The 12242-nt window shown below is 36.7% G+C and overlaps 1 protein-coding gene across 8 annotated transcripts; it reads right to left on the minus strand.

Annotated features, from left to right (window-relative positions):
• Positions 1 to 3058: 3058 nt before the first annotated feature.
• Positions 3059 to 11669, minus strand: LOC110772703 (F-box family protein). 8 transcript variants are annotated; one of them, XM_021977160.2, is made up of 7 exons: positions 11246 to 11669; positions 10950 to 11123; positions 9507 to 9669; positions 5212 to 5344; positions 3711 to 3798; positions 3553 to 3618; positions 3059 to 3398 (listed from the first exon to the last, which is right to left on the minus strand). In XM_021977160.2, exons 1-5 carry the CDS (start codon positions 11485 to 11487, stop codon positions 3785 to 3787), a joined length of 726 nt encoding a protein of 241 aa, XP_021832852.1. In that variant the 5' UTR covers positions 11488 to 11669; the 3' UTR covers positions 3059 to 3398; positions 3553 to 3618; positions 3711 to 3784. The 8 variants fall into 8 exon arrangements, with proteins under 8 accessions (XP_021832852.1, XP_021832850.1, XP_021832849.1 ...); XM_021977158.2 differs by having other exon boundaries at positions 3711 to 3810; XM_021977157.2 differs by having other exon boundaries at positions 3711 to 3810; positions 5206 to 5344.
• Between the last annotated feature and the right edge of the window lie 573 nt (positions 11670 to 12242).

Below are 12242 nucleotides of genomic sequence, written 5' to 3' on the forward strand. Positions count from 1 at the left end.
AGATGAAGTTTCATACCTCACTAGATGAAAATGGCGGTCGGAATCATCGAAAAGAGCGTTGGAAACTTTGAAAATCACCTGAACTTCTAGTCGTTCCAGTTTAATTTTCTTGGGTTTTTGAGCTGGAAAAATGGGTGGGTTAGATAGAGGACGTTGATACAAAACTTTTGCCACTAATTTTGCCTAAAACGGACTCCGGACGACGATGAAATTGCAACCTGAAGTTGAGTATCGCGCGAAGGAGAGAGAGAGAGAGAGAGAGAGCTGATCTGTTTTTAAAATCCAACTTTGAAAAATTTACAGTTGTGCCATTGCATTTCTGTTAACCACAACTTCTTCGTTAAAACTCCGATTTGGGCCCACTACGTGTCTACGAACTCGAGAGAGCGTGCTCTACGCAACGGTACCACTCATTTCCCCAAAAATCCTTTTGGATTAAAAATTAACCAAAGCACCCCTACTCCCAAGGGCAAAATTGTAATTTCACAAAAGAATTAAATTGGATTAAATTGATTAAATTGGGCCAGGGATGTTACACCTGTGGGGACTTTCATTGAGCACCTTTTGTGCACAAGGGGTTGATCTACTGCTATCCAAGGGGTGTTTCATACGACCCTTCTTGTCCCAACGTGAGTTCGCCCCTGCTTTCTGCTTATGACTACTTCTCCAGTTGCTATCCTTATTCTCATGGCTGGAATTGTTGCACTTGCACCACCCACTGTTGCTGATGTATGTATAAATATTGTATTTTTTCTCATTGCATGTATGACCTTTTTATCGGTGCATAGTTAAAAGTTGCATTTTGAATCTCATTTTTTTCGTATAAAAAGCTGATCTCTTTTGGTAGTTGGGTTTTTTGTTTTATAGAGTAGTTTCCATTCAGTTTTTAAATTTATTTGAAGTCTATGAATTTCTTGTTTAAGTCATTACAATACAACGAAGCCCGAGCTCGAGTACAAACACAAGCACACGAGTAAACATGCAACACCTAGCAACCCCCCTCTTTAGTGCCAAACCACTCGACAAGCTTGAGTAGGCCTAATCCACATAAATGCATGGATCTTGCTAAGTAGGTTGTGGTGTGAATTAGGGATGGTCATTTCAGACCAAAAACTAGCCAAACCAGTCGAACTAGACCGATCGATTTTGTTTAGTTTGGTTTTTTTATCATCTATTTTTTTTTAAAATTTTCGTGTATTTTGTTGGTCCCAATTAAATGCCTTAATGATTTTCAATTTGCAGGATTTTTTTGCAAGAATGATCTATGAATGAAGGCTTAAAACATAGACAGTTTGAATCGTTGAAAAAAATGTTGTACAGACCCTAAAGGGTGTCATCAAATAAAATTATTTGAGGAATCCCTCAATAGAAGGAGACTATATATATATAAACCTATATGTACCACCGTAAGGAGATCAATTAAATGAAATCAGAATTTTACCCGATTTGCTAAAAAAGAAGAGTCATAACTGATTTCCAAAGTGGCTATTATAAACTCAAATAAAACTTGGTGATGTTCCAAACCTCTAACTTTAACTAATTACATATTCTGGTAGATATAAGTTAAGGGTGGGCATTCATACCGGCAAACTAAAAACCAAAGCCAAACTGCATTGGAAAAAATTGGGAAAAAACCAAGTTGACCAAAAAGTCAACCGATAAAAAATCAAACAAGATCGATTTTGATCGGTTTCGATTAGGAATGGCAATTTTTCCCTCGGGTAAGGGTCTTTGTGGGGATTCGACCCTAATGGGTCGGGTATGAAGGACAAAAAACGAGTATGGGGATGGGTATGGGGAATTTTTTGGGTATGGTGTTCAGGTAGGGGCGAGGATGTTATTTTAATCCCCAACCCGAACCCTCCCCGTTTAGAATATATATATATATATATATTATATTTTTGATGAGGTATATATATATATATAAATATGCTATTAAAAGTGATTGTACCGACTAAGTTTTATATTTTATATTATTATATTATTATATTATATACTTATATAACTTATACAAATCTTAAACCACACTACTTATTTATTTAGTTAACTTCCAATACATATATAAACATTCTTATATTGTCTTATAAGTATATATTATATATATTCATTATCTTGAATTAGTACTTTTTTTTTTCAACAAAATAGTTATATGTTGATTTTTTCTTCCGTAATGGGCCGGGTCGGAGAACCCATTCCCCAACGAAGGTTGGGATGAGGAATCCCCGATATGAATATTGTGGGTATGAAGGCGGGGATGGGGATGGGAATGCCATACCCACCCCCGATTCGACCCATTTCCATCCCTAGTTTCGATTCTAGTTCCATGCCTCCAAAAACCGAATCAGGGCAAACCGGACCTTCTTGAATATAATTATTATTTATTTATTTTTATATATGCAGTGGGCCTTATTTTACCTCAACCTTCCATTCCGAGCTGGAAGCTCAAGGAATTGGGCTTAACATCTTATGTTTTTATTTCTTTTAGTAGCCTACCCTTTTTAATTAATATTTAATACTACCTCAGCCAAAATCTAAACGCTAGCCGCATGCCTATTTCCTCTCTCTCATTCTTCCATTATCTTCTTCCCTCTTTTTTTTTTATCTTCTCAAGACTGAGAAGCATTTTTTTAATCTTCTTCCTTTTTTTTTTTTTTTTTTTCGTTTCTCTTCTCTTTCTTTTCTTCTTTTCTCTTTTCTCAACCCTAGCCGTCACGTGCCATCTCTCTCTCTCCTGAAGAAAACCTAGCCTCTACTTCTCTCTCTTTTTTTTATTCTTCTCTTCTCCTCTTCCTCTCTATCTGATTTCTCTTTCTGCTTCTTACTCTCCTTTTATGCATCGATTAGATCTGTTCTGGTCTTTTAGTGTTTTTTAGATTCTCATTTTTATTATAAATCTTGGAATGTCAATATTTGTTTCTAGTTTCAAAGAATAGTTTGCTAGATATTTTTTAATTTATTTATTTTTATTATCTTTTGACTGAGAAGGTTCAGATTTGGTTTTTCTTGTACAGATTCGTCAATTTGCTCCACTGCTTTTTGTAAAAATATCAATCAGGCTAAAGAGCCGATCCAAATTGTGAAAACCGGCATAGAACCGGACCTAAACCGATCTAGGTTGGTCCAATTTTCTTTGGCATTTTAGTTAAAACCCAAACCAGACCGGACCAGATAAACAGTATCAGTTTTGATTCCGGTTTTGGCTGAGAACCTAGCAGAACCGGACCGTGCCATGCCTAGATATAACTATATTGAAACAAGGAACTGTTGAAGGAGGTTCACGCCATCGCAGAGAATTCAACTCACTTCAATTGCATATTTCAGCATTTACTTTTCTCTCGAAGTTTGGCATTCCTTGGTTTCCAACTTTCCCCCTCTTTTGAGCTGAATGGTAATATTCACTGAAATAAAAATTATTAGACATCATTAAAATGAACCACTTAAAATACAAGGGCTTGCATCTTGCATCTCAAAAATTCAAGGTGTATTGAAGAGAAAATCGCACAAGTGAAAGGTTATGGGAAGGTAAATAGAGAATTAGTGCCAGATATTTACCATATGTTTTCTTCCCAAGAAATCCTCATCAATTAGTTATACAATATGAATTCTCCTGCTGCAACGCTAATCAGAGCCACCCATAAACCAGTTCAGTCGCTCATCATGAAGCATTCTATGCACTTGTCATTGAAATAAACCTTGACCATAGCACATACCAGTAGCAGAAATGGATGGCATCACTGACGCAAAAAGCATGCTATTCAGTCAGTTGATTAAGGAAATCTCCCATCTAAGGTTCTCTCCCTGGACAATGAACTTAAAAACATCAGGTGTTAGTATTTGTTTTCCATCAGAAAATTCATAGAATGAGACAGATTATTTTGGAAACTGCCCAAAGTTTTGATCCTTTTGGGGGAGTCCCATATGTATACCAAGGAAAGTTAAACAGGAAGACAATATTTCTCACATAATTTACACATACAAATCAACAAAAACAGCTAAGATGATCCTAAGGAGTGAGCGAAGTTGGAAAAACAATGACCCATTGGAAATATTATTATTTGCTTAAAGGTACATTACAATGACTGAATTTTGGGACATTAAATGTAGGTGTAGGCAATCCTATCTGACTTCCTATCTTTTCAAAGCAGGTGCTCCATGCAGACATCAAAATTACAACCCAGATAAAGGGAAATTAAGTCCCTTGATTCAGCATTGACAAGAACAACAAAGCATATAACAATTAAAACAATTTCTTCATTGTGGATCCTAGTTATCCTACAACTACTCTGCATTCAGATCATTTAATATACAGTTATATTAATTTGGTATTCATGCCAAAGGGAATACTACAACCTTTAAGCCCCAACATTCAGAAATTTCCAACTACTTCCAAGATCAATCCTAATCCTTTAATACTGGTTGTCACCAACAGAAGCAGAAAACCATAAATATTATATCAAAATGAATAAATAATACGTCAAAAAAGAACTCATGGATTAAAAAAATTCACCACAAAATCAACATCTACAGGTGAAGTTGATTGGTAGTTTACTGCACTGGAGATTTTTTTTTTTTTTTTAATAGAAACATTGTATTGATAATCAAGAGGAAAAAACCTTGATCAACCAACAAAACCTATAATATAGAGTGTCTGACCTACTAAGACTGAAAGAAATTCTGTAATTAAAAAACACAAAAAACAAAACTTAAGTAAAATCATCTTAAAACTGCCATCATGTCTCTCGTGATGATAGAGTAGTGATAATCCTTAAACTGCCCTGAAACTGAAGCCCAAAGAGATGCCCAAAATTTAATTCTATCCCATAATTTCTCAACCCTTACTCCTGAATGACCCTGAAAAATTCTTTGATTGGATAAATATGAAAGCAAAACATAACATAAAGAACGCCTGCTACAAACATTAAAATTCTTAGGGAAAAAAATCATCATTAAACAATTTGACAGCCAACTTACCGTGGGACTAAAGGCAGTCTATTATATGCATATTTTTATTAGCAACTTCTAGTTATCGAGAATTTGCCTTTTGATGTCTGGTAGATGGAACAAATGCAGTCTAGTAATCATGCATAACTTTACTTAACCATATGAAGACACAAAGTAGACAGAATTTTATGTTTAAAGAATAAAAAAGAGGCTTCAAAGGTCAACAGGAAAGAGATTTGAAAAAACCAAAAGCAGAACTTTGACCTTTACATTTTTTCAACTTTTTTCTCTTGATGTTAAATTCAACCTCCCCGCCATTAATTGGCTTTTGGTCTCTTAAAGGGTGATATCTCATTGATTGCAACTCTTCTTCCACCAAAGCAAGCCTTCGTTTCTCATCTATCTGACATGAGAAATGTGAAAGACATCAAAAGCATACTTCTATAATTATTGAACAAAGTCAAGCAGATGCCAGTGTTGCATGATTATAAGAGCTCATTTTGTTAAAAATTAAAATTTAAACATTTACTTTGCAAGTATACTTTGTAAATGCCTGATAAAATAATTAAGTTAGTAAGGTCTCGATAAATTAGATTATATTTGGGTTCTTGGTATAATCTTTTTCAGGTCATATAGAGGAAAACCCTAGAGAATGTTATGATTGGAGAAGGCTACAATAAATGTGTGTCTGAGAACCATGAATTAGAGGAATTAAAGTTCATGTAATTCCTACTAGAATTCAATTGTTATTGATCTTTCAAGGTTCATGTCTTAGATATTATACATGTAGGTTTCAAAGTTGGGTTTTACCATTATGAGATAGTAGCTCTTGGCACACGCTCCCTGTACACCAAGAGGTTTTTTCTGTTCTGCATTCATCGATATCTTTTTCCTACTTCAAATTGACAAGCCCTTAAACTTGTGGTTCACTATAAATTGTATCACCCATGTTAAATTCATGTTTACCTATATAGTAATTTATTACCATGTTAAGTCTATGCATGCCTCTCTTCTTCTACATGTAACCTTTGCCCTTTTTATTTCTTTTCTTTCTTGATTCAAGCGATGGTAGACAGAACAAATATTTTAGATTTTTTACCTTTTTACCCTTTTAACCTGAACTTTTATTATTTGCATCATAGTTAACTAAAGGAATCTGAAGATTTTACTAAGATAAGATGTATTAAATTGAGGCTTTCGAAATCAGGTTCTTCATATGTATTCTCTAAAAACCTATAACTTGAGATTGGACGAGTATTTTGAGCTGAAATATTCCACAAGTGCATCTATGCAACCTATAAGCTTGTAAAGGCTAGTACTCTAGCAATACTTGAGACACTACACACCTGTTCTGCATAATCTATTAGACCACAATACTGATAAAGTGGCTTAAAACTTCCTAAGGATTTGGTGTGCATGTAGCTAAGATCTTGAACAAAGGTTATGAAAATATTCATAACCAACTTACTTGGTAAGACCATAAAGCTCATGAATGGGCTGCTTACTTGGATTCCAGATTCTAAATCCAGTCTTTAAGCATTTAGTTGTCGCGTATAGGAGTTTCATTTGGACTTTAAAATCTGTAAGACAGAAGCTGTGCTAGTTTTCTAATCATCTGAAAGTTTCCGTGGTTTTACAATACTCCTATGATAGAAAATAAATTATAACTGTCACAGTCATACTTGACATGATTTTGAGATACTCCCGTGAGAGGAAAAATTTATAATCTGTCAGAATTAAGAGTGGACAATATAATCTGTCAGAGTATGATGATTTATTTAAAGAAGTAGCCATTGTATTAATGTTTGGCTAAGCATTTCATCATTTTAGGTTGACTTTGTGGTACTTGAGGAATTCTGGGTGGTTAATGGTTAGACAAGTCTAGGTAAGTGTCCTTCAAACCTGCAAGTTCCTTTTATCATTGACAACTGGCAGCAGTAAATCAAAAGAAAGGGTGCAAAGGATCACAACTTGAGGCAGCCACCCAACACCACCTTTAGAATCCAACCCAATGATGAGAGGAAAATAATCATTCTGCGCAGCAATCTCCAGACCAATAAAAAGTAACCCACAACTCAGCTTGTAACACAGTATCAGAACCTAGATCGGCCGAGAAACCTCTTGCTCATTAACCATTATTATTACTCACCAGCCCCAAATAAACCTTTCTCCGCACATCTAAACCCATCAGTACATAGCTTAAACCAATTTTTGGGAGGAAACTGCCAACAAATCGAGATGTCCTCTTTGCCTTATTAGCAACAAACCAATCACAGGCAGACTGTATATTGCAGTACTGCCATTACTAGAAACATATATTGATCAGGTTCAAAGACACCCTTGCAACTGTGGTTCCAAATATGCCACAAGGCGAAGGAGACGATAAGGTTCCAAGGCATCTCCCTCTGACATTTCCTGTGATTTCCAAATTAATGAATAACCAATCTCACAAGGTGGATTGGGGTGACTGCATAAGTATGAATTCACCCCCAGAGAATCCCATGTATCTAATGCAGACTCACAATAGTATTGACAGCAGGCAGGATCATTGGCAAGTCCTCTAACAGTCACAAGTTTCCCATTCCCATGACAGTCCACAGGCAGGTCTATAATTTTGAGGGAGGTTAGCCATCCAAATAAAGCCCCATCTCCACTGAGAATCATAATAATTTTTAACATAGACAGGGTAAGCAGAACCAACTGAGAACCTACCATTACGACTAACCTAGATTGTTTTATCCATAACACTTCCAATATAGCCACATAGATACCCAAAATTCTTTGAATGACTTCAATAGGCAAAACACTACACAACTTCTCAAAATTCCATCCATTCTCCTGTAGGAAATCAAGCACTAGGTCAATCTTTTGGGATTGATCCAAAGGATGCAGAGCATACCGCTCTAAGAGACCAATGCCAGTCCACTCAACTGTCCAAAATTTGACAGGTCTCCAACTCCAATTTTCCACTTAAGACCTTTCGCAAAAGCTTGGGCACCAGAAAGCACTCTATTCCATAAAATCATGATTCTTCAAATATTCACCATTTAAGATCTTTCACGTCCATAAGATCATGATTCTTCAAAGATTCACCATTTGCCACACGAGCTCAAAGGCCATAATGGTTTTGTGTAAGCCCCAAGCCAATTCTGGCAAGGAGGGCCATATTAACACCGGCAGATTTCTGGTATTATCTTTATCTCATCCCATATCAAAAGACAACATTCAAGCTCATGCCCGAAGGTGCTACATCTGAAGTAATATGATCTAAGCACACATGTTCAAAATTAAGTTAGGAGTACCCATCAACCCAGATGATGGGATTGTAGTGGCTCAGTAAAATCTGTCCTCACATATTTGCACACATATCCTAGCATATTTCCCCTTATGTGGGCCACTGTTTGAGCATCAAGGTTACAGGTTTGACCCAACAAAATCCCATCTCCTTGGCACACTAGTGAAACTACTTGGCAGGAATACCAAATAATTCAACCCATCTAGCTAAATTTTTAATTCACTCATTCAGCCTTGAATCTTTCCCACCACTTCTATATTGTTAAGTAATACCCAAAAATAATCCATGAGCCTCACTCATGAAAAATTTCATGTCCTTCTCAAGGTAGAACCTAGGGCTGTAATAATCATTGTGATGATCAATGAGTGGTTCTTCCTTGGACCATCATTTTTGCTTCAACATAGACATCAGAAACCCAAGCGAATGCGATCATCCCAACAGCTTAATCATGAAGGCAGCATGCCAAGGCCTGCACTGTTCATCCTTGCAAGGCGGCCGTTCATCAACGATCAGTCAAAATCTTCATCATCTAGTGAACCATCTGTTACCATACCTCCTTTCGCATTACCATCAGCATCCACATCCCCTAGCCTTCGGAGTCCCAGGTCAGCTACCCTTAAAACCCCTTCAAAGATTGCAAGGGAAGTCTGACCATGGTTTTTGCTAATTTTCCTTCCCACCAGAATCCATAGAGGCAGCTACCCTTAAAACCCCTTCAAAGATCAAAACTCTTGACCTCTTCTTTGAGAACTGGCCTCCATAATCAAAGGCTAAATCTAGATTGAATGGAGATTAATAGATGCCAAAAACAAGTAGCAAGGGGCCAATGGGCGCTGGAAACCCACTAGCAGAAATATCACATGCTATACAGTGAGATGCCATATATTTTATTGTAGTTATGTTTTAGATTGGAATATACAATCTTAGGTAATTTTTAATTATTTGATCATACATGTGTTCTACATTTTGATATCGTTCATGATCATGAACCACAATCCTCATTCATTTTTGGGTTATGTGTGGGAATTCTTACTAAGCTGTTCTTTAATATTTTCAGATTTGGGATGGATCGATTATGACCAAAACATTTTTATCAATGTTTTAATATGTGAAAGGCTTAGGGTTACGAAAAAAATTTACCACAATCTAATTTTTTGTCTTGTGAGATCGTACTTGGAATCCATCATTTATTAACATGGGTCAAGGTGAAACCTATCATTCTTGTAGAGCTGAGATCTATGACCATGAAAAGCAAGATTATGGAACTTACATGGGCCTTTTCTAACCCTAAAATCTGCTGCTTGCAGAGCTTGAGCTCCATTTGAAGTACATGGAACCGAGACTCAATAGGTACAACACATTGCTCTACTATTTGTTTTTGTCTACCCCGGATGATCTCTGGCTGCCATACATTCAATGCTACTGAAGCTTGCCTGAAACAAGCAATCAGGTGATAAAACACAATGAGAAAAACACACCATAAAAATTTTAAATAAATAAATTTATAAATAAAATAAAATAAAAAAAATAAAAAAAGAAGAAAGAGGGAGAGGTAGAGGAAAAAGAGAAAAGGACAACTTATAAAACTGCATTGAAATATTGTACTTGCTATATGTTGTTGGAATGCCCAGATATAATTTTTTGCTAGCTTTACATGAGGCGTGAGGTCTATATCCCTGTAAAGGTGCTTTCCTTTTATTTTATATTTTTTTATGAGTTCCTTCTTTTATTTTTGAATGCTCAAAAAAGAAAAAAAGGAATAGATAATAATAGCCCTCCCTCATATCAAGATTGAATCCTAATATCCCACATTGAAGTAATACAACATCTGACCCGCATGTGGATAGCAAATCAACGGGAAGATTAAAATAAAAGAGTAAAAGAACATCTAGGGCAAGTATGTGAGCTTTTGGGATTCCTTTACAAGAAGTTCTGCTACACCAAGGATTTCTATCATTTGGTACCAGAGCAAGGCACCACAATTAATATTAGCCGGGCATAATATGAGCTATGAGACTTCATGGTTGTGGTTGTGGATGGGATGACCCTAGTGATGGTTGCTACCTGTAGAAACAGGGTCCGTGAAGTCCCCTGGGGAGGGCTAATAATTCTAAAATGCAAGATCTGTGTAGTCGCCTAAGGAGGTCTAATACTTGTCAAAAGCAAGATCCATGAAGTCATGCAGCTGGGAATGAGTGTTGCCATAGACGTGGTTGCGGAGCATGGTGGATTTTATCAAGGTATATGACCCTCAAGCTGTTCCAATTTTTTTTTTTTTCAGGTATAGAAGAGGCCTAAGGCCTGAGTAGGCTAGCCTGGAGTCTATGGTAACTAATCTACTATTAGAGCTACAAGCTCTCACCTGAAGCTCCTAACCATCTCCCAACCAAAAGACATAGGTAGCTGTTGAAGTTGAAAAGAATGGTTTCAGGGATTTCCTTGGTTCTGCTCATGTAGATAGGCTTAACACAAAGTAAATTATACAAGCTACTGACCCAGCGTTTTGTGCAGCAGAACCCAGGAAAATAAAAGAACAATGGATACTACAAGTCATATCATATTAGCATGAACTTCTTATGCATCAATTTGCTGGATGATACAAATCACGCAAAGAAATTTAACAATAATTTAGGTTTCTCAGAAGCCAAACAGAATTCAAAGTATATATATCAAAAGGGAATTATTAAAAGCTTAAACAAAGTAGATTTATTACCTGACATTGCTCAAATTTGAGAGCTCAGCAAGAGTTGCTCGCATTTTGTTAGTCTCTTCAGCCAATCGGGTCTCCATGTCTCGGAGCCTCATAGAACGTTCTAGAACCTGACTCTCCTTCCTCAACACCGCTCTCCGATGTGCCGCTATTTTCTTATCCCTATCCCTTTCATACCTAAAAAATAAAACCCAACAATTTTTACATTTTCAAAAAACTAGAAAATATTATCACAAAAAAAAAAACTTGAATATAATCCAGAAAGAAAAAATAGAGAAATGATGTGAATATGTATTTACCTGAGTTTGTATAGGGATTTACAGGTTGATGAATGCGCGGAGGTAATTGAGGAAGAAGAAGGGGAAAAGAAAGGCGGGAAATCAGAGGAGAGGAGGTGGGACCAGAGAAAATCTTCATCAGATAATCGGTTGAGGCGCCTGGAGGAGATTGATAGACAGCAGAGGTCTTTGTAGCTAAAGCCGCGTCTTTGAACACCGATTTCTAAAATTCGCCTCCATAGCTCCTCAGGGAGAGCTGACATTGAGATTAATGGTTTCAAAGACTCCAACTATCAATTGTAAAAGTCTCTGGTTAAGCAGTTAAACAAGCTGTTGCCGACGATTTTGTTTATTTTCTGTCCTCCGCCGACTGTAATGAAGACGATCCCAACTCCGTCGGTGGGATAAAACTTTGCGGGGTACAGTGAAACTTTTGGAGTCGAGGGAGTGGATCCGCTGCCCCCAAATTTTGTGTCTCCTCCCTGTACCTCTTCTAAATTTTCGACATCTGTCACTCAACTTAACAGAGTTAACTTTTTTTAATTATTATTATCTTGAATTTAAAAAATTAAAAAGCCTTCAATACCAGGACTACGAAAGCGCCTTTCCGTATCTGGACATTCTCTTGCCTTTTCGTATCTTTAATTCATTCAGTAACAGAATTTTGGAGGAAGATTTCATAGCCATGTTAGATTGGAAGTTGATTTCATAACCTAATGAGACGATATGATTAGAGTTAAATAAGTCTGGAGGCCAAGAAAATTTTAAAAACAACAAGAAGAAAAAAGGGTTGGGATCTGGGTATTGAAATTGTCTCTTTTTTTCTTTTTCTTTTTATCAAAGGGTGTAAACCGCATATCCTTCTCGTATAAGTAACAAGTACCTAGATTGGGGCCTAAGCTTGTATCTGATCTCGTGGTAGGGTCACCTCCTGGAGATGATCTGCACACTTAGAACAATATCAGAATAAGAGCGAACTGGGGAGATCCCAGTTGAGCCCTCTCTAATGGTTAAGTCA

This window comes from Prunus avium, chromosome 7 (genome assembly GCF_965620075.1).
Source record: "Prunus avium chromosome 7, drPruAviu1.hap1.1, whole genome shotgun sequence".
NCBI classification, from domain to species: domain Eukaryota; kingdom Viridiplantae; phylum Streptophyta; class Magnoliopsida; order Rosales; family Rosaceae; genus Prunus; species Prunus avium.